At 40.9% G+C, this 27,675-nt stretch overlaps 1 protein-coding gene across 1 annotated transcript in view; it reads left to right on the plus strand.

The window, feature by feature from the left end:
• EIF2B3 (eukaryotic translation initiation factor 2B subunit gamma) overlaps positions 1 to 27,675 on the plus strand; it is a 98,703-nt gene that overhangs the window by 1,262 nt on the left and 69,766 nt on the right. Inside the window, exons 2-4 of the mRNA XM_027683183.1 lie at positions 2,377 to 2,516; positions 18,373 to 18,532; positions 23,941 to 24,052. Coding sequence (XP_027538984.1) covers positions 2,377 to 2,516; positions 18,373 to 18,532; positions 23,941 to 24,052 — 412 coding nt within the window. The remainder of the gene's footprint in view (positions 1 to 2,376; positions 2,517 to 18,372; positions 18,533 to 23,940; positions 24,053 to 27,675) is intronic.

A 27,675-nucleotide genomic window follows, 5' to 3' on the forward strand; every position in this document is an offset into this window, starting at 1 on the left:
TTTCTGTGAAGATGTAAATATCAACTCATGATTGTCCATGTTGGCCTCTTACTCTTTCAGTGTGAAGGAACAAAACAAAGAGCAAACTTAAGAATCTGCTTTTATTTTTTTTCCTTAAGAACTTTTGTCCTTTGCGTTTGCTTTTTGCTTGTTGTCTGTTGAAATCTGCACACTGAATGTCAGCTTTCTTTGCTTGTCACCCTGTCTCCTTCTTTTTGATAGGATCATACTTTTATCCTGTGGAGATTTAGGTAGCTAAAAGCTTCTGTGTAATCAGCACTGTGCTTTGTGTGGCCCTTTACTCAGAAATAACCATTTCCACTTGATGCTCTTAACCACTAGTAGCTGCCCCTCTATTCTATTAGCCCTAGTGAGGCTGCATCTGGAGAGCTGTACCCAGTTCTGGGCTCCTCAGGACAAGAGAGACATGGAGCTCCTGGAGCAGGTCCAGCAGAGAGCAGCAAAGATGATTTAGGAACTGGAGCATCTCTCTCATGAGGAAAGGCTGAGAGAGCTGGACCTGTTCAGCCTTGAGAGGGGACCTCATCAGTGTCTGAAGGGACAAGAGGATGGACCAGGCTTTGCTCAGTGGTGCCAAGCAATGGGACAAGAGGCAACAGGCAGAAACTGAAGCACAGAGAGTTCCACCTGAACATGAGGAAGAACTTCTTTACTGTGGAGGTGCCTGTGCACTGGAACAGGTTGCCCAGAGAGGCTGTGGGGTCTCCCTCACTGGAGATATTCAGGAACAGTCTGGATACAATCCTGTGCCATGTGCTCTGGGATGGCCCTGCTAGAGCAGGGAGGTGGGACCAGGTGACCCACTGTGGTCCCTTCCCACCTGAACCATTCTGTGACTCTGTGATTCTGTGCTGCAGTCAGACCTTTCTCCTTTCTCACAGGCAGCTCTTCAGCTTATCCCTCCCCTGTGAACATGTGGATGTGCAGGGTTGTATTCAGTAAATGTATTCAGCTTCAGTAAGCAAGCTGCCACCTTCCTGCTCCTCCCTTGCTCCTGCCCCCTGACCAAGCTGTACATTTCTGCATTAATAGTCCAGTGGCATGAATTCTCTCCCTGGATCATAATTTTTATTAAGTATTACATAGGGCTTTAGTTTCTCATATTAGCTTATGTTAATAAGTAGGTGTTCCATGGGCTGATTCACTGCATCCCTTTTGCCCTAATTGCAAGTGCTTCATCTCTCCTAATATTGAGGAGACCATTGCCCACCTCACCAGATTAATGCTGAACAGTGTGAGCTTAAGACTTCCACCTGACACCAGTTCCCTCTTCATCAGTTAATTCTTCACCTAATTCAAGGTGTGCTTTCAGTCCCTTTCTCTGGGTTCTTCAGCCTGTTTTGAATCCAAGTTGGCATCCAGTATGGGAGTGGGAGAGCAGCCCTCCCATATCTCTGGCACCAAACTGCCACACAATTCTCATGGTTACAGTTCCTTTTTCTTCTGTTAATAGATTCAGGATGAGTTCACTTTTGACTGATACATTAATACATTAAGATTTATTTTTAATGTGTTTTCATCTTGCCACAGGAACTTCCCAGGCTGAGGGCTGTATTATTTCCCATACTGCTCTGTTAAAATTCCATATGGAATACAATGTTATGGTGTTGGAGTTTTTTGGGAGGTGGGATATTTTAATTGGAGGGGTTTTGACTGTTGCTTTTCCTTCCCGTTCTCGAGGCTGGTGGAAAAGGTTTCGTGTCATTTTGTTTTCTCAATCTTTTCTTTGCACAGCTTCTGTTCTCACATTCTTCATTTTGGAAAATATGCTTTCATGTCACTGTTGATTTCCTTCAAATATGCATTTATCCTTTTTCTTTTGTAGATGGAATGAGCTTGTTGCTCACATATTACTCCACTCTCTTGCCAAGCTGATGCTGTGAAATAGCTTAACCATTGTATTGTAATGCTGTGGTTGGTGGTGGTGTCCACAGAGGATTACACAGGATTGGGGCAGCAAAAGACAGAGCTCTCAAGTGTTGGTGACATTAATGCAGGGTCTCCTTGGTCTGTTTGAGGACAGATGGTTTGAGGTTGCTCGTTAAGGACAGAAGAAGTTTCTGTTCTGTCTTGCTAACAATTCATGCCACACATGCATGTGTCACTTTCAGTAACAACCTCCACCCACACAAAGCAGGAGAGATTGTTTTCATATTCATTAGGGCTTTAATTTTCTTCTTCAAAAGTTGCTGCTGCCAAAAGAGCTTGGGTTTGGTTTGGTGTAGAACCCAGTCGTGTTACTCAAGCGTTTTGACAGTTCCATCAGCCTTTCCAAATAAAATAGTGTGTCCTGTTTGTGATCATATTATTTAGGTTTTTTTCTGCTTGGTCTCATCTCGCTTTCCTCTGTCCTAGAGGTCATTGTGATTACAAGGAAGGAAATCCAAAAGATGTTAAACCTGGACACAAAAATGAAGCTCGATTTTGTGTGCATCAGTGACAACATGGACATGGGTACAGCAGATTCCCTGAGGCATATTCACCAGAAAATTAAGGTATTGCTGTCTTTTATTGAACTTGACTGAGAGTTATTTGTTTATAATAATGTTTTTGTTGTGTTTTAAGAGCGTCCCATGCAGTATCATTAGATACTGCACGTAACCAAATTTCCTGATCTTCAGAAGAGCTGAATTTTGTAAAGGTCACCTCATGGGGGAACTCAAACAAAAACTCTGAATGGCTGGAATTGACAGCTAGGAAGGCTGGAGCAGATCCAGCCTGGGCACTGGCTGCTTCTTAGTCAGTGTTAGCTTTCTGACAGGGTAATTAAAAGGTTGTATTTGTTTACACAATTTTTGATACAATGTGTGTTGTCCATGTAGTGCTTGGGGAAGTAGTTCTGCACAGACATTCATTGCTGTCTCAGCTTGGGCAATGTGAGGATGCCCAAGGAACTTCAGTTCTTGGCCCTGCCACAGGCTTGCCTGTGTTGTTAGGCCAGTGATTTGTGCTGTGCTTCAGTTTTCTGCTTTTCCTATGCTTTTGCTGGCCTGGTCATATGGTAAGCTCTTTGATAAACAGTGCCCAAATGTGATAAAGGGCTGCTGTTTGAATAAAACCACGAGTTTACAGAATTCTAATTTCCAGCTGCACAATTAAAACACTCCCATGTAAGGCAGAAATGCTGCTCGGAGCTCTTGCTGTGATCCTGGATGGAATTTTGTTTTTGTTGTTGTCATACACTTAATCTCTCTGATTTGTTCCCTGTCTGTTTAGGCCATCTTAGCCAAAATGACTATTTGTATAAATGTTGCAACAGAACATCAATGAGCTGCTTAAGTCCTGAGGTGTCTTTTTGTCTTCAGACTCTTTTTGAAGGTAATCAACTGCAGTGTAACAGGCTGTGTACTCCCAGGAGAAAGACTCCAGTTGAGACAAAGTGAAATTTCCTGGAAAATAGGGGTGTGTAGGTGGCACAACGAGAGAGATTCTACAAGGAATTAATGCACAGACTAGAATAATTTCGAGGGCAAAGAGAATATATAAAACGAAAAACACAATCAACAAAATCAGTTTAACTGAACCGAATGTTTCTGTCACGAGAATTGTGCTCTGTCACAGTGCAGTTTGGCACTATTTTTTAAACGTGTGCGTGCAGTAAGGAAATACCCCTGCACTGCAAAGTGGGACCCTGACCTTACAGTTCTATTGCCTGATCAGCAGTGAACCCACCTGTCTGAGTGTCCCTCCTTTTGGCAATCCAGGCAGGTTTGCTTAGGGGGCCTGGGAGACAACAAGTAGAGTGTGTGTGAGTCAGAAAATAGTCTGTGTCCAAACAGGCGGCAGTGTTGATCCTCTGGTTATTTTTCAGAAAAAAGGCTTAGAGAAGATGTGAGGTAGCACTGAAAACCACATAAGTTTTCTTAAATCAGATGCTGTGTGTGAACAGCAGCTGCTGCTTCTGCCCTTTTTATTCCATGTCTTGCTTGTCTGGGCACAGAGGACAAAGTGGTCTCTTATTTGAAAGAAGTCTATACTAAGTTCTTGAGCAGATTGCTGCACTGTGTATTTTGGAGTCATTCCTCTAGTAAATGCATACCACTGGTACACCTTTTACAGGGTATACCCTCTCTTATGTGATAGAGGTGAGAGAACTCCACAGCAGAGGTAGCTGAAAAGCTGCTGTATGTTGGCTGTGTTTGCGCTGTAGCGGCAGAGGGATCTTGCTGAAGAATGAGTTTCCCTGGTGAAAACAACTGCTGCTTGTGGCCACAGTTTGCTGGCAGGCTTTTTGCAACCCATGTGAAAAACTTCTCTGATGAGAAGTTTTAAACTGGTTGCTGAAACTTAGTTGTTGCAAATTGAGTTAATTGCCCACAGACAGAAGAGCAAGTATGCTCAATGAAAGTGAGGTAACGTGGCACAACTTGCTTGTGTGCAGTGCAAGTGACAGGGAGTAAAGCCAAGATGATAAATGCACAGTAAGAAGTGTGTCAAAGGGTAGCTGAACTGCTGATCACAAATTCTGAGGTGTGCATTAAAGCACTCTAAAGCATAACATCTCATAGACTTGCTGCCTTGTCTAGCATTTGACTGAGGGAGTCCCACTGGTGCAGCATTGCTGCTTGCTGTTTCTGTGCCTGCTGTTTCTGGCCTTTTTGTTGTGTTGCACCTTGGTTAATGAAGCTTTATAATTTAAAGATTAGATGTCAAAAGATTAGACTTGCAGAATTGCATTCAGTAGTAGCATGAGAGCAGGTACGTGCAAAAGCTGTAAGGACTAAGGGAACATGGTTTGCATTGTTGCTTTATCCCTTTTTGGTGCTGGTGTTTTTGGGGGCAGGTGAGACTGACTGTGTTCATTCATAGTAGCAAGCAGCTGACTCTGCCAGTCTTACTCTTTCCTGGTTGTTCAGAAGTTCACAAGAGCAAAGGAAGCCTGTTCAAGTTTCTGTTTGCTGTTCGCCCACTCCACACACACAGGAATGTTTTTGACATCTCTGCTTCAAGAGTTGATATAGTAGATGCATGTTCTTTGCTCTATTGGAACTCGTCCTGTTATTTTTGGCTGTCTCAGCCTACACCTGATTGACAAGGTAGCAGCTTCATTAGGGTTTTCATGTTCATTACAAGTCTGAATGTATCCTTTTCTTGGATCCTGCATACAATAAAAATATTATGCTAAACTTGATTCCTAAAGGCACCTGCTTGAGAAGTAATGGAACAACAAAATACTTGGTCCTATAAATTTAACATTCTAGGTTCCTAGGCCTGGATGTCAGTCTGGCCTGTTTTTTACCAGTAGTTCTTTAATTAACTTACTTGGTTTGGTTTTATTAAACATTCAGTTCTGGGGTCTGAATAGCAAACACCATTAACCAGTTTGTCCTCACAGCTCTGTGGCTGAGAACTGAGGCATAACAAGGTGAAGTGATTTACCTGGGATCATTTAAGAGGTTTGTACCAGTACTGGAAACTGGGCATCTGTCTCAAATCTCTTATGGTTTCATGCATTAGATCATCTTTCTATACTGTGTACATACTATGTAGTCTGTTTCCCCACCTTGTGAAAGCCAGCAGGACAAGAGATTAAACACAGGTTGAAGCTCTTTGAAATGGAAACAGTTGAAGAAACTTCAGTAGATCTGCAGTCCAGTTTCTGAATGGCCAGTGTTGTGGTTTTTTCAGTGTGTGCCAGTCTATGATTTTGAACAGGTTCTCAGTTTGGGAATGTGTCAGTCTAAATATAAGTAACAGAAAAATCATTTTGCAGCATATGACATAGAAACTGATAGGGATTTTTTTTTTGCCTGTGTTTATATTAACAAATCAAAAAATGACACATCAATGTTTTACACAATTATCTTGTCAAAAAGCAAAAAGTGGGTATAGGACTTATTAATATATTTCTGAAATGTTTTGTTTTATACAGGGAGATGAAAACAGTTTGTTTAAGAACTTTGTGACAGCTATTGATCAGATCCTTTAATTGCTCTCCTGTGGACAATCCCATCATTTCCCTGGAATGCAGTTGGTTTCAGGATCCTGCTATAGTCTGTGTGCCTTATGACAGTTTCCATGGGTATCATTTTAATGTCCAGTCTTTGTTTTTTGGTATACTTTTAATACACGGTCAGTTTTATTCTTTAGGCCCTTTAAGTTCCTAGTTTTCTGCTCATCATTGGACAAAAGAGCAAATCATTTGAATGTAAGGATGGCTTAATCTAGCCCTGAGCATGAACAATTAACTCTATACCTCTTCCACAGATGATGAGAAAACACTAAACTTGCTCTGGATTTGTCTTCAAATTTCCTCACACATACTGCTTCAAGATTAAGGGGGTTTTAAATGTGATCAGTTTGGCATTTTTAGTAAAACAGTACATTGATCAAGCAACTGTAAACTAAGGATGGTGTTGCAGGTGGACACAGCAGGTGCTAAGATGTAATTTAATAACTTCCATGATCTTATTTTTATTTATTTTTGTTTAGCATCCTAAGATTGTTAATTGCCCAGAGCACTGTGGAAGGGGGTCAGTGTAAGAGCTGTGGCTTTTCTTTAAAATCATGTAGAATTGCTTTCTCCTCAATAACTATCAGTAGTCCTTGTTTCTGGTTTTCATTGGTAAGCAGCACTGGCTGGAGCCTTCAGGTGAGTTGAATCTGAGTAATAGGGAAATGGGTAAAAAGCCTTGACGGTCTGTAGTGATACCTGATACACTTCTTAGCAAGAGAAGAGATATGAGTGCTGTCTGCTGCAGACTGGGGTAGGAGATGATGCAGTTTTGTTTTGTAGGTTGCTTGCCTTTCAGTGGTGATATTTTTTCATTATTGTGGGGAGTAACCTTTTTAAAAGTGAACTTATTTGATGTTTCTTGAAATTTATGTGATGAAATCTCCTGGCTCGCTTAGGGAGGCTTTTCCTCTGTAACAGTGTTGGTGGACACACTTTTTTCAAGTCATATTTTAAAGTCTTCTGGTACATCCTTTGGGGCTTTTTAGTGGGATTATTACCTCCAGTGTGTTCCTCTGTGACTTCTTCAGTCCAGATATGTGTCTTCATTTATTTGACTTCTACATCCATTCTTAAAGGTCTTCTCTGGCAGTTTAGTAGACCTCCTCTGGATGATTTACAGGACCAGTATGCAAAATATATGTCTCATGAACCACCATGTGATAGCACAGTTATAGCATGTAGACTTTGGCTGGTAACACAGAACTCATGATTTTGGAGATTAGAAACAAGACATTTATAATAGGAGTCCAAGAGTAAATTGCAATATCTCAGAATGTACTGGTTGAAATAGGGGGCTGTTGAGCAGCTACTCTGATGGAGGAAAGAAAGGCAAGGCTAGAATGTATCAGGTATTTTTTATGGTAGAGATCAGAAATTAATACTATTTCTTAAAGCTTGAGAAGTTTATTTTGCCAGGATTACTGAACAGGTGTGGAACTCAAATGTATCAAATGTGGGGCAAACACTAGAAAAGGAGATAAGATATTCAGAATGAAATATAATTGTGTTTAAATTTGCTATGAGAAAACATAGGCTGAAAACTACAGAAAGGTTTTAATCAGAGCAGAGTAGTATTGTGAGATGGTCTTCCAGGATTAATCAAGACAAAAATCCTGGAGTGAGAATCTGTTTTGTTGTTGTACTTTTGTTTTTAAATGAACCAAGGAATTTGATAACTGGAATGGCAGGAGGCAAAGCTCTGACTTAGTAAACTCCTTTGAGAACTGTGTTTCTGTCACCCTCTGCTTGTACCATCAGGCTGCTGCAGCCCTTTTTGTGGGTTGTAGATTGTTGGTGAAAAAAAAAATGGCGAGGGGTGTCACTGTAGTTTACAAATGAGTTCCTCTGAAATTTAGGCATCTCTAATATTTGACCATTTTGTTTCCTGTGCCGAATTTTACCAGACCCACACAGCTGCTGTCTGGGCACCACCTCCCAGGCTGGGGCCTCTCCAGGCAGCAGGTTGAGAGACCTGGTTAAATCATGAATCCCTGTTTCGGGCTGAAGCAGGAGGTGGATTGGGTGTGCCTGGATCAAGCATTTGTACTGAGTCTGTATTATTTTCATCTTCTGTTAAGCATTTCTCTCCCTTGTGTCACTCAGCTCAGTATACTCCAGCCAGTGATTAAAATGTGGCATTCCAGCAGAGTAACAGCAGTGGAACAATTTCATATTTTCCTTCCTTGATGAGCCCTTAGTTGTGTTAATGGAAGCCCTGACTAATATGGTGTGAATTAATCAGCTTGTCTTCTGCTGCTATCACTGGTGAGTGCCTGTGTGTGAAACATTTCATCTCAGGTGGTCCACCTGGTTTTCCCAGTTTCAAAAAGTACGATTAGAAAGCAATACAGCTCTTAAAAAGCAAAGCAAAACAAACCCTAAAAAGCTACCAGAAAAGAAGAAGAAGAAGAAAAACCAACTTCCTTTGAACAAATAAACAAAGATTGAAACTCCAGATTCTCTTGGTATGTGCATCTTTGGGAGCCATGTTGTGGAAAGTGTGATGTCACGGTGGTGGTCTGTGTGCTGCTGAGGGTCACTGATCCGTGGAGTCTTGGCGGGCATGGCTAAGCGCTTCGCTTCCTCTGCTGAAAAATCTCCTTTCCAAACACATGATGTAAGTAAAGCTTGCTGCAACGGCTGGAAGAAGGAATCTGAGTCCTTTTGGTATGACCGAGCAGAGTTTGGTGAGCATGGAAAGAAAAACTTAAGTCCTCATAATATAGGGTGATTTTTTTTTTTTGTACTGTCAGTGGAAATAAAAAAAACTGAATTAAATTCATTTAGAAGAGGCAAGATCTCTCTCTGTATATGAGCAAGACTGAACTAAATATTCTTCTATTTTGAAGTAGTAAAAAAGGATTTAATAATTTTTTTTGAGCACACCTGACAGCAAATATTGTTTATTTAAGTGTTTAAAACACAAATAAAAGTTGCTGTCCTGCTGGTTTTTCTCATTTTGCCTTTCACAATGTTGTTAGTGGGAAAAGGAAATGTATCAGAAGGCAGCTCACAGAATATGTACCATCTTGTTTCCCTCTCTGCCTGTTATAGAAAGCTGCCACACTGAAGGCACCAGACAAAATTTATTACAGCTTGGATGCCCAAGTCCTATTCCCAAAGCACAGCTGATTGTCTTAATAGAAAGCAGCTAAACTGGCAGGTGCTCAGGGTGGGTGTGGGGAATGATACAGCACTGCCTGACTCTGTACTTGATGAATGTGTTCAGGACTTTCCTCTGATGATTATTTTTCCTGGCAGGGTAAGAGTTAAAGAATCCAGCAGTTGTTGGGGGGGTTTTGTTTGTTTGCTTGTTTTGTTGGGTTTGGTTTTTTTAATCTTACCCAGCTTTATAAGAATGTAGCTAATTAAATTATTTTGCTGCCCAGGTTTACTGTGCATAGTGGCTAAACCATCAGAAATTTGAATAAGGCAATTAGCTCTGAATGTTGGATCAAGAATGATTATTAGGGCATTTGCTATTCTGAACATTGTCAGCTATAAAGGACACCTTCCATCATACAGGCAGGCAAAAACCTGAGGTGTTTTGCAAGAAGAGTCATGGGCAGACCTGAGATGCCTGTCTGTTGTAATTGTTGCATCTCCCACTGCATGTCCTTATCCTTTTCATGCTCCTGGGAACTCCAGGCCTGTGCTCATTATGTTAACCAGTACCTCTGGTTCCCATGTAGAAGTTAATGGTCAGCATATCTCCCGTATTACAGTGTGTGTTTTCATTTAGACCCTGTGTGGTTTCTGATGAATTACACAAATTCAGCCTATTCTAGTTGCAGGCTTAGCAAGCCCTTTGCATATGTGTATAGCTGAAGTAATTTGTTTAAAAGCGTCCTGGTAAAAATATTTTCCTGTTTTTGTGAGCTACTACTAGTTTTCATTTGGGGGGAGTAAATAGCAGTGCTCATTTTGGTAAACCATCCTTCATTTTCCCTATTTAAAGTATATACAGCTGCCTTATGTAAATAACTTACTGTGTTTAAATCACGACATTGTGACAGCTGTAATGCCCACAACTGCCAGGAAAAGCCCCAACCTCCTATGAGAGAAGATCTGTTAAGATCCAAACATGGGGAAAACACACAAGCAGAAATCATGCAGGCTAGAAACAAAGTTAAAGGGGCTGTGGACAGCAAGGAAGGAACGTTATTCCAGAAAAATGTACAAGTAGCCTCCTTGCAGGCGGTATTCCTCAGTGAGTATTCGTGCCTGGAAAGAGAAAATGGAATTGTTTAGATCAAGCACAGTTGCGTGTGTTAACCTAAGTACATAGTTCCAGTTACTGGGGAATGTGGGAGGGAGTAGATGCCAAACGTCAGCCCACGGAGTGACTGTGCTGGAGAGGGTTTTTCCCTGAGTCTGGTTTTGCAGCCTGGTACAGTAGTGTAACAGTGATAACAGGAATGTGGTGCTGTGAGCAGCACAGGCTGTCCCAGAGGCTGTCAATTTGCTCAGCACTGGTTGTCTGTCACTGTTTAATTTGGTGAAAGCCATGGTGAAGATCAGTGGACTTGTGGGGTGCCTGGAATTAAATTTTGCCTTTTTGCCATGTTATGTGGGAAACCCACGTAGGTTATCTCATTTTTCCTTTGTTCTGTGCTGAAAAGGGAAAAACAAAGTGAGGTCAGATTTTCTTGAAGCGAATTTAGGCATTCTTCTGTAGTATAAATTCTGTTTGCTCCTTTGGGAAGATGGTGAAAATTCTGGATGTAGACTCATAGTGCTGCAAAAAGCAGTGGAGGTCTTGATATCTTTGTAACGTTTTTCTTACAACAGCAGTTGCTGCAGACCAAATATCACTGGAAAAATTGGAGAGGTGCTAGGAGGAGAAGGCGGTATATTGTGTGGAGAATGGAATAGGAACCTACAGTTCATAACAGTGCTTTTATTTAATATAGCATGATTAGTTTTTATAGGAAAAAAACCCAACATTTGAACAAAGGTAATGGGGTTTCCCTCAGGTGGTTGTCACTCCTGTGCAGGCTGTGGGCAGTAACAGTGCCACTGAGCTGTGCCTCACAGAGCCTGAGCTTTGCAGAGCACATTAGTCTGGGTTTTCTTTTGAAGCAGAGTTGAAACTGGGTGTTGTGTAATGACTTGTTCTGACCTTGGAAAGAGTTTCACACCATTTTTTTAATTTAAGATCGTGGTGATACTAGCTGCAGGATGGCAGAATGATTCCGGAGGACACATGCTGTATATGTTTTGGTTTTCATTTACTGTTTGGCTTGAGACTGCAAGGAACTATTATGATCCTCTAGTCTGTATGGGAATTTGCACCCAGTAATTAGGGCTGTTAGCCCCAAAACTTATGGATGACTTAGTGAAAGTGTATCTGAAATAGAGCAAGACTTTCTTCATCTACCAGAACGTATGAATAGTCTATTACATACTTTGATATTTTATTCCGGGTTATACTTATTCTCCCTTTTAAACCACTTTGTGTTTTATTCCTACACTGAACACTGATTCCCAGCCCCTGAATCTGGTCGTGCCTGCTTTTGTTGTGTTGCTGAGAGATCTGCAGCCCAGGTGATCGCAGACTGTGGGCAAAGCCCTTCTTTCCCTTCAATAAGTTGAGCCGGTTGAGCTCCTTCAGGACTACTTTTTATTATTATTGTGTGTATGACTGCAGCACCTGACTGCCTAAGGCTCTGCTTACATTAAGTGTTAAGCCTGGGCTTGAGCTCTGGGCTTTGGCAGCAATCCTGCTGCGCTGCTGCTGTTGAGGTTGGAGCCCGACTGCCGCGTTCTCCTTTCTGCTCACATGAGGCAGAGTCCAAGATCAGCTGCACAGCAGGTCTGGTAGTGCTGCCGTCCAGGTAGTCCTGGAAACCTGCCTTCCAGGAATGGGAGTGACGAGGAGAGCGCCATTTGTTTCTGGAGTTGTTCTGCCTGGGAAGGAGGGATCTGTGCGTGCACTGCTTTGAGCCAGGGGAGAATTTATCTTGCCAGGCTCCATGAACTGGCAAATTTTGGGGTCTGGGTTCTGGAGTGCTCCCCTGAGCCTTAGCAGGCACAGTTCTCGTGCTGTTGGTGCACACTTTCTGGATGCCTTTAGATAGGAAAAGCAGTCTCCTCTGTGGCATACTCAGGATCTGGATGTAAACCCAGGAGGTGACTCTTGATCTCGGGCAAATGAGAGAGTCCAGTGAGACGAGGTGAAATGTGTCAGTCCAGTGCCCCAGTGTACTGATAGCCTGACAATTCTCAGTGCTCTGCAAGTGTAAGGGTAGCAGATTTCTTTTATTAAAATAGAAAAAGAGAAAAAGACACCAGAGCCTAAAGCCAACATTCTTTAGAAGATACAAATAGGTAGTAGAACTGGCGTCCTGTATTAATGTGAGGTAGATTTGCTAAGTGCGAGACAAGTGGAAGGGATGGGCTATTAAAGGAGGGTAAACAACTCGTAGAAAATGGAACCACTGAAGAAGGGTGATGTGGTTGAAGGAGAAAGCTGGAAAAATTATTTTTGGAGTACTGCGTAAGTAGGACAAAATTGAATTTGTTGACACCAGAGGACAAGCTGCATTGCAAAATTTCTGTTCCAGACTAGAAGTTTCACAGTTCAGTAAGTGTCATAATATCAATGTCCTGCTTTGAAAACATCCTTAATAAGTTTACAAACTTGTGTTCATCTCTAAACTTCTGGGTTTGGTTGCTGAGAACTGTAAATTACCCTTTTCCACCCCACGTGTCAGTTTGAGCATAGGTAACAAGACTTCCTTCTGGGAGGAGACAGGATGCCTTCCAGGCTTGAATATCTTTCCTGTTCCTAGCTTATATGTATGTAAATTAAAAAATATTGATTTTGGATGGTAGCTCTTGAGATACAAAGATAGCCTAAAATGGTGTTTTCATTGTGTGATCCCATCTGATACAACGCATAGGATGAGCCATATGATGGGACTGGGGTTAAGTCTCCTCCCCAGCTTCTGGCATCTTTCTTCCAGCTTTCTTTGAGAAGATAAACAGTGATGCTGACAGGTTACGTGTGTGAAGGCATTCACATTGCCTTAAGATATCCTCAACCGATGAATTCAGGGCCATCCAAGAAATTAGAAGAGACTCCCTTGGCTCCCACATTAGACTTTTCTGTTTTCTCTTTTTTAAAGAAGGGAAAAAGAAGCCTCTAAGAAGCCTCTTTCACATTGCACACTGTCTTTAAGTAAAAAAGGTTTCTTCCATCTTTTAATGAGGAGAGGTTGATGCTGGATTTTGGATTGAGGGACATTCTGTGCCTCAACTGTTCTCTATCAGAAGAGTTATGAAGGTGCTGGTCTACAGCAAACTTGCTCTGCTGCAAGGTGAGAGCAGAGTGGGTAAATGCTTCATGTCTGCTAGCAAAGTACTAAATCATGATTTTCTTCTGAATCTTGCTATCAAGGACATTACAAAAGCAGAGTGGGAATTCCCAGCCAAAGGCAGCCATGTCAGTTGGTAGCTAACAAGATCCTACAGACATCAAAAACTAAATGAGGTTCCCTGCTCCAGTTACAGCAACAGCCATAGAGCTTCAAAGAGGTCACAGGTGTGGAAATTGGAGGACTCTTAATGGAGGCTGAGATAAAAAGGGATTCTCTAAAGCTTTGGATGTAAGTTTCTGATCTGAAGAGTGGTGAGTAATGCAATTGCTGTGAGGTAGCTTTGGCTTTGCCTGGAGCACGCTAACAAGCAATCAAAATGCTTGCCCACAGCCAAACTGTTCTTTCCCTTTCCACTCTTTAGAATAATAAAAAGCATTACACACAAACCCACTGTTAATGCAACATGTGGGTGAAGTTCCAGGCTATTGTGTATAAAACTCAGTCTTAATTCCAACAGTAATTATAACTTGTTCCTCTCTCCCCTCTTTGTATGGTGACACCGCAGGAAGTGATGCAAAGTTCTCTGTTTGTGCATGTGTTAGCTTAAACTGAGTGTAGGAACAGTCTAATCTCTTGATTTTCTTTCTTTTCCTGTCAAAGTCTCAGCTGTAATAATTTGCAATTGGAAGTTTTTAGCCTTTAACTTCAGTGTTTTATCCGTTTTCAGTTCTGTTAGGAGCTGGTTCTACTGCTTGTGGATGTCTTGCTTCTTTTCTGTTTATAATGCAGTCTGACATTTGTCTTCCTCTTTCTCTTGAGGCTGATTTTGTTCATATTAGAGGCTTCCTTGCAACACATGTTTTCTCAGTTTCTAGTCTGCTGTTTTTAAGGCCATCAGCAGTTTAGGCTTTGAGGTCCTGCCCTTGTCTAAACTTGATAGAAAAAGCATAGTGAACACCGCTAAAAATTTGTCATTTGCTGCCAGCTATCTGTGGTAACCTTGACATCTCCATGATTTTTGATCATAAGGGCTCCAGCAATAATTCCTGAATATAAAAGGGGTTTTAGCATTGCCTTTGTATGTAGGGTGTGAGAAAGTCCAAGGCTTTTTATTTATGCTGGTATATTACACCATATAATTGCATCCATCTTTTGATCTGTGGTATGAATTAGTTCCATTGAAAACATGTTTTCTATTTTTAAATTGGTTGTGTTGAACTGAGTTCTTGAAACATTCTGCTTTTTAGTCTTGTTTTTGTGTAGATTTTCCATACTGTGCTTGGTTTAGTATAATTGTTGACATGTTGGTTTTCAGTGTTTTTTCTTTACTGTTTTCTCTATTCTGTATAAATCTCTTGATGTTTTATGTTACACTGTTGTATTTATCCAGATCAACTATGCAAGTTATTTCATAATATCTGACCATTTTATGAGTCAGAAACATTTGATGGTGAAGTCCTGTTAGCCAGTGTTGGAAGAGTAGAGTGGAGATTTGGGGGCCTTAAGTGCCATGTGCCTGTACTTGACTGAACTCTCTGTGTTGAGTGATCACTGGATTGGAAGCCCAGAGCTCCAATAATTCATAAAGTCAGTAGGGATGGAGAAGTATCTCCTTGAAACTCAGATTATAGATGGGATGATCTCTACAGGACCCCATTTTTCTCCACTGATCAGTAACCGAGTCTAAGTTTTGAATTTGAATGACTAAATTGTAAATCTGAGGTTAAAAGGGATTACTGAGGTCTGAGGTGACTCTACCAAGGAGCATCATATTCTCCTTGTCTTTCTCATGGCTCTGTATGGCTGCTGCCTCTGTGTGAGTAGCATTGCAGTGTTTTCCTGTGTTCCCAAACCCAAAGTCATTTGCTGTTCACTTATGATGCTTGGTGGCATTTTCACCTGCTCTGTGCAGCAGCTTCAGTGGTAGAGCCCCCCAGTCTGTGACAAGGACTCCTCTTTGTCATAGAAGTAGTAGACAAAACAGCACGAATGAAGTTTGGCAGAGCAGGAAAATGCCAGAAATTCCAAGCATTTGTTTCATGCCCCATCCATGAGATGGTCCTCCTTGAGTTAAGCCCCTTCCCTTGTCCTGCCCCTGGTTGTAATGGGTGTTGGGAGTGCATTTGTGCGTGCGTTTTTCTTCCTTTGCAGTCGTTCTGCTTGGGGTGTGTGCTTGCTGGGGTTTTTTAATCAGTTCATGTTGATTCTTATCGTCTGTTTGTATAATAGTTTGGGGTTGATGTAATCATTGTTACATGTATTTCATTAAGAGATGTATGTGTGTGTGTACTTAGGTGTTTGCATAATTCATGAAGTCAAGTATGTTCACATACCCCTTGTTAGTGAGTGCGTGCTTCTCTTCTTTGTATCAGTGGCTTGTTGGGAAAGGTGCACTGTATTTATTTGGCATGTATATATGTAAAAAACCCACAAGCTCTACCATTTATTTTCTTTCTTCTACACCCACCCCAAAAACGTAAAGAAAAACACACACTTCTGCTAAGGTTCTAGGACGGTTTATTTTTTCATTCAGCCATTAGTTTATTCGTTCAGGAGTTGTACACTGGAAAAAAAAAGTGCATCCATTAGACAGTGAGGGCTTTATTTATGAGGGGGGTGGTGTTTCAAAGGGGAGGCTGTCAAGTCCCAAAAGAGCCTTTCATGGTGTATTCTCAGCGTGCTTCTGAGGCCACTGCTCTGCTCATCAGGAGGAGAGGCAGAAATGTGGGCTTTACAGAGCAACCGTGTGTTTCACTGGTCCCTGCGCTCACTGACGTTTATTTACATATTGGGGAGAGTAAATGGGTAGAACAGATGGCAACCAGACATTTGGTGGTTCTGTTCCCGTATGCTCCTCAGGGGTCTTGCATTCAGTTTTTGCAAAAGGCTTGTCCTATAGCGAGGAGAAAAAACCCAGGAGCCTGGTCAGAACTATGAAACGCTTGTTGGGTTTTTGCGTTGGTGACAGATTAAAGCATTTAGTAAGATGTGAAATAATTACAAGGTTTGTTTAACAAGTCGAGATGCTTGTTCCTTAGGACAAAACTGTTGGAGGGTCTGTCTATCTCATTTTATTACTTCTTATTTTCACCACTGGAATGAATGCATTTAAGAGTTGAAGCTGGCAATCTCTTCCTTCTACAGAGTGAGTTTGAAAAGTACAGGTCTATTTATATGGGTCTTGAATACCTTTTGGCCTTTTCTACAAATATTGTAACTCATATGTGCTCCTGTAAAAACAGAATATCTGAAAATTTTGCAGGATTTTCCAGGATATTTAATATGTGTTTCTTCACAGTTTACAGTTGTGAAGCGGGAGATTTACTTCCATACCAAGCTGAATTTTTTTCTTATTTTCTTTGTACACCCTGGAATGTTGGAGCAGGGCTGCTCCAGAGTGCTGGGCAACTTGCTTTAGTGGATTAGGTTGTTGTTTTTTTTTCCAGTGTGTGTATGTTGGTTTTTTTAGAGAAGTGCTAATTAAAGCACTTTTCCTGGGCAAAACTAATATAAAATACACATTTTGAAAGTATGTTAAAAGGAGTGATGCAAGTCAGGTTTTGAATGTGTAAAATTCTCAACCTGCACATTGTTCCTTCCTGTAAAGCAACCAGGTGTTTCTCAGTAAAGTAGGGAGAAATCACATGAAAATTGAAGAGCTTGACCTCTTGCACAGCATGCCAAATCCAGCTCCAACAGTTTGTGACATGATGAATTCCAGTGCCTTATTGGTAAACACATGAATCTGCCTAGCATTTATAGGAGAACCTGTCAAATAATGTAAATTCCAGACCTGAGTTAGTCTCAACTACAATGTGAAATCTCCTAGTATTAGATAAAATCTGTAAACCAAGCTTTTCTATAATAAACCTTTCTGTAATGAGAGGTCAGTCCTGAAACAGTTTACTTTAAACCAAGATAGTTTTCAAAAGCTGATCCTCCGTGGATTAACTCAGGTTTGGGAAAGTATTTTCTAGTGCCCTTCTTATTAAATATTGTCTTTTAAATTTTAAAAGAGAGAACTAGGCAACCATGTCACATTCTGCAGGGAGGCTTACCATGGTAAATGGTAGCACAGAAAGTGAAAATGGTAAATGTCACGAAAGAAACACTGTCTTCTTGAGACACATTTAGAAGGTTGATCATTAACAAAAAGTGGAAACTTGCTACTTTTCTGTAGGCCATGCTGCACAAATATTATGTTAGGATTAGTTTAAATGAAAGTAATTGCTGAACTAGTAGGTTTTTGGCAGTATATTCCACAACCCACGTGAAATACAGAACATTTTTTCTAAGTAAGTGTTTTTAGCCAGATTATGTTGATAGTGTGCACCGTGATGAAACTGCCATGTCTCGCCCAATACGTGACAATGTTTCTGTGATCTGTGAGCAGTTCTCTTAAATACTTGGTAAGGGACTTCAAAATCCTTTGAGATCAAAATTAAATACATTTAATGTTATTAAAAAGGACCTAGCTTCCTCTTTTTTTTTCTTATTTTTTTTTATATGGGGTATTGCTGGTTTTAGGAAATGTATTTCTAAACTGAGCCCACCATGGCAGTGCAATTACTGAGTAAATCACATCCTAGATAGTCTTTGCTTTTTTTGTCCCCCGATAAAATAACATAGTTTAAATATCTTTTCCAGTGGTTTGTAGCCAGATGCAAAGTCAGCTAAAAAAGATTTCTTCAGAAAGGTTTCTTTTCTACATCACTATATAACTAAAAGTAGCAGTTGAAAATACTGCAGAATTTCACGTCAGTCTTGAAAGCCATGACTTCTGTGTCCTTAGGAGTAGACGAGGACAGTTTAGATGGTCACATATTCTTTATGGTCCAGAGCTGGATAAGCATTAACCAAACAACAGTAACAGCAAGACTCAAGAAAAGTGCACTGGTAAAAACCAGGAGCTATTTTTGGCAGGGCGTGGCAGACCTTGTGTTTTTTTGCAGGTTAAAAAAAAATAAAAAGAAAGAAGTTAATGTGTGTATTTGTTGTTGGGTCCTCAAATGCTAATCCATATGTGGTCATTTGTATCTCTGAAGGGTTTGGGTTTTTCTTCTTCTTTAACAGACTGATGTCTTGGTGTTGAGCTGCGATCTGATCACAGATGTTGATTTATATAAAGTTGTGGATCTTTTTCGTACACATGATGCTACTCTCTCCATGTTGATGAAGAAAACTCATGAACCAACAGAAGTGGTACCAGGACAGAAAGGGAAGAAAAAGCCAGGTATGTAGACAGGAATACATATTTATTAGCAAATTATAGAGAAACCACTGGTATGTATGATATGTTTAGTTACCAATCCCAGAGCAAAAGAAAGAAAAGAGGTACAGATACCCTATTTTTCCTCAGATTCCCTGATGAGGGTGTGGCTTGGTTTTTTCCAGCTCAGAATTAAGTATTAGACTCGTGTAATCTTGCAGGCTCTGATCCAAAGCTCACAAGAGTTAAGGGAAAAGCTCCAGGTGACTTCAGTGAGTTTTGGATGAAACCCTGAATTTTTGTTACATATGAACATTAAAACCGTTAGGTTTTTCAAGAGCACTAAACATCAGCCAGATTATAGCTGGGAATTTTACCACTGACTGTAGGGACCAGCACTAGGTGGGTAACAAATGCTTCTAGAAATTCTCCCCTCTTGTGGTATGTACTGAATTACTCTTCTGAAATCACATCCAGGAGCCTCTTGCTAGGCAAAACTCCCACTGATTTCAAGGACTTGGTTAGATGCTTATCTTGTCCCTCTTACCATAATATCTTAGTGCCTTGTAATCTTTAACGTATCTGTTCTCACAACACTGCTGTAAGGCAGAGCAGGGCTCTTATGCCCGTTTTACTTACATGCTAAAAGTACTAAATACCATACAGTTGTTCCCACACCAAACCTCTCATTTTCTTTTAATGATATCTGTTAAATTGCTGAGCCTCAATTATTGCCAGTTTAGTGGGTCCTGGTCTGTGATTAAAGCTCTGAGGCATTACAAGAATACGAATAAGAAAGTGTACCTTCAAACTGTTTGAGAGAGGAGTGAAATGCAAGCCAACAGTTGGACTATGTGTGTGTCTGAAAGTGGAGGAAATGTGTTTTAAAAGAAAGCTGCTTAGACTCTGCATGAAAAGATTTTTCTGGAGCGAAGTGTAAGTAGTAGGGCTGAAAGCATTTAGTACTTGGACTCTCAAACAGCTCTAAACCCCCCTATTTTTGAGAAGGCAATCTAAGTGCTAATGGCACATAAAACATTGTCAAGAGCACCGCTACAGCCACAGAATTGAGCATTCAGGAGCTGTAAACTAATGAGTGTGTGGTTAAACATCATAGAGCTGCCCAGCAAGTGAGCTCTGAGAAGACAGGGTGGGGGCAAGGAGGTCTGTGAGGATAAACAAGATCATCTGAAGGCTCTTTGCAAATATAAACACATCACTTTGTACGTGCATTCTTTTGTTGCTTGTTTTTTATGTCTGTGTGCCTGACTTCGTAGCATGTCTATTCCTACATGACTCGTTAAAATTTGTGGATGGTTTCTCGGATTTGTAAAAGACAAACTTGAAAAGACTAAAATTCCATTATGTAGAAGTGTTTTACCACCCATGGTGTTTTATTGTGGGGCTTGGTGCTAAGGTCTCCTACCCAAAGCTACTCTACTTGAGCTGCCATGGACAGCACTAGTGATGTGTTTTCTGTGAACTGCCTCAGATGAGACATGAACCCTACCAGACCTTTTTCAGTCATTGGCTAAAAGCAGGGGAGTGCCAAGACAAGAATTTTAGGTTCTTCTCCAGGTTCTGGAGGAGGGCAGTACGTTTTAGAGAGCACCAGGCCCTTCTGCCTTTCATTCCTGCTTGACTGAATATACCCTATTGCTGCCAACACTGTCCTAGCTCATCTCCCTCTCTCTTCCCGTGCTGGTCTCTTGCCACCACCAGCCTCCATTCTTGTTGTCTTTGCTTAGTTTCCTCCTTCAAGGATCCTTGTCAAGAGCCCAGCTTCTCTTTGTCATATAATACTCTTTTCTTTCACTGCCAGTTCCATTCTCTCTTCTGCTTCTGACTTCTCGTCTTGATCTGCTTCGTTTATCTGCCTACCGTGACCTGTTTTCTTCTAATTCCTGTCTCTGTGGTCTAGTGTCCCTTCAGACAGTCTCAATTCCACTAGTTTTCGGGGACTGCTTTCTCTCCCTTCAAACCTGTCTGGCAGAATCCTTGTTTTTATATTTTTCTTTCTCTTCACCCTTGCGAGCTTATGAGTTTTATTTCCTTGTAAAAAACAGGTTGCAAAAAAGGCAGCAGATTAAGCTCTTTCCCCCAGAGCAGTCATCACAGTGTGGCTGTGGAACCTCGTGGCTTGTGTTCTTTTCTTGTACCACAGAAAGCTTTAGATAGCACCTGCTATTTGATCAGTCCTAGGAGCTGAGGCACTGGAACAACCTATCCTTAAGAACAGAGTGCACAGAAACTTTTGCAGCAAAAATAGAAGTCTAGAGAAGAGTAGAGCATGTGAACCTGCAGTTTTTCAAAGACCATTCAGAGCTTTTCCAGGGAAGGGCCACCAAACCATTTCAGCTTACGCTGAACCCTCTTTTTTTTTCTTTAGCTTTGGAAGCAGCTGAATGGTTTTCACTGAAGTTTCTCAAATGTTCCTCTTAGGGCAGGCATCTGGCATTGGAAATTTCATCCCAGACAGTTAAAACTTGGTGAAGCTTATAAGGAACTAAGGACAAGAGACGAATGTGGAGTATGTTAGGCAGTTTTTCATAGTACGTGGCACTGTTAGCTCTTTCTCTAAATCGTGACACTTCTATGTTTCTACGTATTTGCACTGTACTGTTGAAATGTTTATATTAGGAAATGGATATTATTGAACATTCAAGAACTGTGATATAAGGAACAGTTTTTAAATTAGCATTAATTGCAGTGTTAAGTGCTATAAATTTGTACTGATGATTTCCTGAAATGTTTGACTCGGCTGCAAATTACAGGGTCAAGTTCATTGGCTTTTACATTTAGGGAATCATATATTGACAATAATAATCTCGTTGGCTTTTTTAATTGAGTAATAAGAGGCATGGCCATAGAAAAAAAACACAACACTGAAGTGCTAGTGAATGACAGTAACCCAAATAAACAGAGAATGTCAGGAATTCAGACACCCAGAATGGAGCCGTGTGCTTAAAGATGGCTTGCAAGGGATTGTGTGGAAAATAGTGTCTGAACCTTTCTGTGTATAAAGAAAGGCAGAAAAGATGGGGATGGTGACTCTTTCCTGCTTATTTTTCTTGTCTTGAAAGCAGCAGGCATGTCATCACTGGTATTCTCTGTGTTTGCCAGAAGACCTCTTGGTGGTCTTGAAGGCTGCATCGTGTGAATTCTCTCCCTGTAATTGAAAGGGTGGGGATACTGAATCTTGAACAAAGGTGTCTTTTTTTTTCAAGTGTCAATTAATTGTGTTTGATTAAAAAGCATTTTAGAAAATCTGACTGAAATTTATTTCTTCTCATCACTGAATTGGGCAACATTCTCTTGTGATGTCATGATTTCTTTAGATCGCTAAAGCCCTTAAAATTGATGAGGATCTAATTTCTAAGGTAATTAATAAATTGCAATATCAGTGTCAAATCCTTATTTATTTATGATGAGGAGGCTAAACACATCCCGCATTCCATTTCCATATTTTAAATGACTTTTCAAAGTTACTGTTGCTGCAGTTTTAACATTTTTCTCATACTTTCCTTGAAGGGATTTTGTACACTAGTTATGTATTCATTTTTCCATTTATTTTTTCTTCGCTAAGTAAGGCCAGTGGGATTTGAAACAGCACTCTTGTATCTCTGGATAATTGATTTTAGTAGTAAGTTTTGCCTTTTTTAAATTACAAAAGTAATGCTAGTTATTGCCAGTGTACAGGGAAAAACCTGACCTGGCATCCACTACAAAAAACCCCCGCAGTGTGTTCTCATGGTTTCACTGCTTGTTTCTTATCTATCCACACAAGCAAGAGAAACCGGTTTGGTGTCAGTCAGGTACCTGGTCCTGTTCTCATCAAGCGGGTTTTTTTCCCCTTTTTCTTGTTGCAGAGGGTTTTGCTATGGCAGTGTAATATATAATGTTACTGTAGGAACAACCAGGAGATGGGCAGGCAGGACCTGAACTTTGAGAGAAGTGTTGGTACCTCGATGGAAGAAAATTGGTCACTGTTGTGTTTCCAGCCTGTCAGGAGACCCCATTTAGGTGGCAGAGGTGAGGGTTGATTAGCCCCTACTCTCAAACTTCATCACCCTCCATAGCATGAGAATTGGCACTGCTTTTGAGACTTATTTCTGAGTTTTTAAAGCGAGTGAGCTTTATCGTAAGTGTACTTAATTTGTCATGGTGTTACATGCTCAGGCCTATTTTTGTACTTCTCTGCTGTATGATTAATTTCTGAGAAGGGTTGGGGGATTTTCTGAAGAGGCTGTGCTTGATCACTTGGATCAAAGACTGCCACAGGAGAACTTTAGACAGCTGCATAGGTCTGACTGTGGTTGATAGTGGTTATTGCTATGGTAACTCTGAAAGAACAAGTAAAAGTAAAACACAAGGGATGGGGCTGAATTGAGAAAAATAAGGTTAAAAATAGTTTGGCTGAAAAAGATCTTAGAGAATTAGCTACTTCTAGGCCATGCTGTTACTCCAGTGTGGTTAAAGGCTTAGAACTTAGGAGATCAAATATTTGCCGGTTTGGCCCAAAAAAAGTATTTAGTGGGAGAAAAGAGGTTTTTGTTAGAACTGTACCATGGCTTTCTTGTACAGCCTTGGCTCAGTAAAGATCGATATATGGCTGCCACCAGAGTGATGGTTCATACTACAAAGTGAAAATTAGAATAAGCTGCCACCACTGTATTCAGATGTTGTGGAAAACTGTTCAAAAACAAATGCTTTACATTTCAGTAGGCCAAAGTCCCTGTCGGTGCACAGCCACTGATTGCAGGAGATGGGGATTGCCACAATAATATGTGGGACTGTTAGGTATTCTCTTGGTTGGCAGTTTTATAAATAGATATTTAAACCAAGTTAACTTACCCAGAAACATCTGTAGTAGAAGTCTTAGAATCTATACTTTTGTGTCTGTTTGTGATTTAGGTTTGCTATTGCTATTAGTATTTATCTGAAATAGATGAGTTGCAAGATATTTATGTCTTAACTGAAATCATAATCCTCTCCAGACCACCTAATTCCAGTGTGGAGTGGCTTATGATGAGGAAGAAGCAGTTGGATTTTGAAGAACTCGCTGCTTGCCTTGGGTTTGTTGTTGTGTAAATTCAAGTAGCAGGGTTTTTTTGTTTAAAAAACTTTAAAAAGAGAGGGAAGGAAAGCACAGCTCAAGATAGTGTTGCATGTAAGGACCTGTAGTTGGCATCCTCATAAAAAGAATGCAAAAAGCTTGCAGAGCCAATGTTTTGAATGTCTTGATGTATATCAGCTACCCTGACTGAAAAGAAGTTGAAAGAGTTATCCATAATATTTATTAAATTCATTGATTTGCTGGGACAGTCTGAAACCTAGTATTTCATATTTTGGGGGTGGTTGGTGGTCCCATTTGTCTTTACAGCTTGCATTAAAGTGGGGTTATATAATGATTGTTTGATTTTCTACTTCAGTGGAGCAGCGTGACTTCATTGGAGTGGATGACACAGGAAAAAGATTGCTCTTCATGGCTAATGAAGCTGACTTGGATGAAGAACTTGTCATTAAAAGATCCATCCTTCAGAAGTAAGCTCATGAATCCTTGTAATAGAAACTGAACTTGGAATGGGGTAAAATAACTGTGTACTAGAAGTGGTGGTTAAAGTAAGATGAGAAGGGAACAGGCAAAGCAGCTTTTGGAATATTCGGGGGGCAGCATTTTATTATTTGTTACATCATTACAACCAATTGATAGGCTTTTCTTACACCTTTATTGTGAAAAATTCCAGGGAAAGAAAAGGAATGCATGAAAAGGTAACTCTTCTTGAAATGAAACCTATATTGCTACAGTGCAGATACAGTTTAGATTCAGACATCCTGAAGTGTTAGACCTATGTCCATAAATGAAATGCTGGTCTCATTGTTTGAATCCCAGATGGATTTGCAGAATATCCGTGCGGGGCTCTTGGGATATCATGACCCTCTTCTGCATATAAGGCACAAAAGCGCAGCTGTCTTTGCAGGCCCAAAAAGTTTCATTAGAGAATCCATGTTATATCCACCATTAAACTGCACTGGGGACTTGGATGAATTTATTAAATATGTCAGACCAGCTGAGCTTCCTGCACAGCGTAATTCATATCCATTAGTAGGAGAAGGAAAGATGACTTCTTGTTCTTTACAGTCTTCTGTACAGTGATTTTAGCTTTCTCAGACACACGTCTGATGTTCTCTGTGGAAAGCTCTGCTGTCTCCTTGAGAGGCCAACCTTTGTAGTCTGTCCCAGGCTGACAGTCAGACTTTCACCTCTGTGAGATGAGACACCTGTGGGACAGCCATTTGAGAGCTGGGAATTCATCCATGTGGACCTTTTAAGTCAAGGATACGGACATCTGGGGGCTGCTCTCAGATAAATCTCTGCTGTGAAAATGCCTCTGGTGTGTGCTGTAGGCCACAGCTCAGGGTAATCTTTCCTTGAACATCCCGCTACCAGATGTGAGGGAGCTGCTCTGTGCCTGTGGAAAGAAGACCCCTCTTCTGCCCAGGTTTAAGGATTGCCCTAGAAGGGAGGTGATCAAGAGTGGGCCCTGTTAACTGCTGTGATGGAAAGAGCCTGTCCCAGCATGTTTCTACTGGCTCTTTCCTGGGTTTTTCTTGGACGTGGCAGGGACCAAACTGGAGGCAGACCTTGTGTACATACACAGCAGCTGATTTGCATTGAGTAGGAAATTCATTACTGTTGTATTCTGAGGTTTTTTTGCAAATGAAATCTAATAGATGTATTTTGGGCTAGGGAGGAATACTATATCTACTGTTAGTGACAAGCTTGTCTTTATGGCTTTCCCCTGACACTGGCGGATGGCTGTGGTATAATGACTTAGAAATTGCTGTAACATGTGTGATCTTAGTTGACCCCTGATTTTACAGGTTCATCTAACCAGAGAATTCTCATTCCTATAGCTAAATTAATCAGGCTTTATCCTGCAGGCTAAACTTTGCCCTCGGGAGCACCTGTTCAGTTACATTGTCTTCAGCAGATCTTCTTGAGCGTAACTGTTTGGGATTTGGTAAATGGAGTGTTGGTGATATACAGATGGGATAAAAATCTGTGTCTCCCTGTCTTTCTTACATTTCCACAGCTATGAAAGCTAATGTAAAGCATTAGCCACCCTCCAAGTAAAGCCCAAAGATGACAGGATAGTCTAGAAGAACAAAGAGGAAAGATCTGCTAAGTGCTAAAAAGAAGGGAAAAAAAAAAAAAGATGCTTTGAAGCATCAGGCAGAAATATTGGGCCAATATCCACGTGGGTGAGCCTCTGACATATTAAACTGCCTACTGTGCATGCTGGTGTGTCTCTGTGCTTTACAGCTGCCATCTTGGAGAAGCTCTGAGGGAAGCAAAATAGTATGTGGAAAGTGTCAAATATTTTCAATTGAGGCAAATCCAGGGAAGCAACAACTGTGGGAGCTCTAAGAAGACAAAGTGTTGGCAGCTAAGGATGTTTTAACCACTGTGTTGTCTAGACCTGCTCAAGCTCTGACTTTCTCATGTGAGAAACAAGAGAAACAAAAGCGATGCTTAAAACAATCTTTGAAGTCTTTTTTTAATACATCATAGTAAAGCAAGGAGAGAAAAAAAAAGGGGAAACAAAAAAACAAGCCCAATCTCGTTTTCTTCATGGATCACTTGAAGTGACTGACTTTCAGCTGCCATGTTGGCTGTTTCTTGATCTCTGGACTTTGTTTTGATGAAATAACAGACTTTGTGGCAAGATGGTGGGAGAATTTCCAGTACGCTCATTCATTCCTCTGTAAAATACAATAGACATCTTGAGGCTGTTGCTTTTGTTTGTTTTGCTTTTAATGGTCCCTTTGAAGGGTTATAGTGGTCTTGTTACATGAACTCTAGAACTCCTCCAGTGCTTGTTTTGTTCTTCAGATCCTTTTTCTATTTTCTTTTTTCTCTCTCTTTTTAAGGAGGGGAGTGGATGGAGGGACAGGGAGGGAGTGGTGAAAGGAATGGGAAGAGGGAAGATGAACTTCTCTTTAAAGCTAGGAGTCCTGTTACTGGTAAAAAATCTAGATCCCATACAGAAATGGTTCAAAGGGCCTTTGGCTTCCCTTCCTCACAGGAGGGAAGTTGTGTTGACAAAACATCCAAAGCTGTAGAACGCTAATTTAAATCCTTGAAGAAAAACCTTTTTCCTGACCTTTGCCTTCTTCCTATCATTGGATTTCACGCTCTTCACTTTCCTGCCATAAAAGAGCAGCTGGTGGGGAGGGACAGGGGAAAACATACATTCTCCTGAGTACCTGTTGAGTATTAAATATTTATTTGCTCTTGACTCAGGCATTTTGTAATAATGAAAGTGTTACAGAGTGAAACGTTTTAATGGGATTTCTAAGCTTATGGTATAAGCTGTTATTCTCTTTCTCGGCTTGGTTAGGATTTCTTTTCCAGATTTGTTGTTTTGATTTGTGCTGTGGTTTTGTAAGTCGTGGATAGCCATTTTGGGTTTGGGATTGCCTCTCCTTGTTGCACCGCAGAAGAGATTTTGCACAAAAGGATTTTGCTCCTTTGCTTGCCAGAGCAAATCTGGCGAAGCTTTCCATTCAGCTGTTAAAATTATCATTTATTTTCCCTGTGCTGTTAATCACCCTGATGACAAGTCCCACAGGTAGCATCCTCCCTTAGTAAACAAATGGAAAACAATATCAAATACATCCATCCAGGCACGTTTTGGTGTGCATCAGGATGGGCCAAGAAGACAAATTTATTGGTGGTGCCTAGAGAGACTAAAGCTGCTGGGGAAAGCATTTTCAAGGAAATGGTTCCCTGTTTGGGTAATGAGAGCTTATAAAAAGCCATGAACAGCCTGTGCATGTCATTCACTTTGGCAAATAGCTGCAAGATGAGATACTAGAATGAAAGAAATACAGTTTGGGGAAGTTTCAGAGCCAGCTTAGGGCCCTTTGAAGAGAAAAAAAATAAAGTTATGTGCTCATCCCTGGAGCCTGGTTTTGCCGGTGACATCTCTCTGACTTGGGTCTTGACAGGATGAAGGAGTGAGGAAATGATGAGAATTCCATAGCTGCTGCCTCTGCTTTGGGAGGGGGCAAAGGTATTTGTTTTCAAAGCACGATTACAATGGACAGGGAGCTTTTTTGCTCCACCTCTGATATTTATGGTCATGCAAAGTGAGACAGTA

The sequence above is a fragment of the Neopelma chrysocephalum genome, unplaced genomic scaffold (genome assembly GCF_003984885.1).
Source record: "Neopelma chrysocephalum unplaced genomic scaffold, ASM398488v2 Primary Assembly neopelma1_64, whole genome shotgun sequence".
NCBI lineage: Eukaryota > Metazoa > Chordata > Aves > Passeriformes > Pipridae > Neopelma > Neopelma chrysocephalum.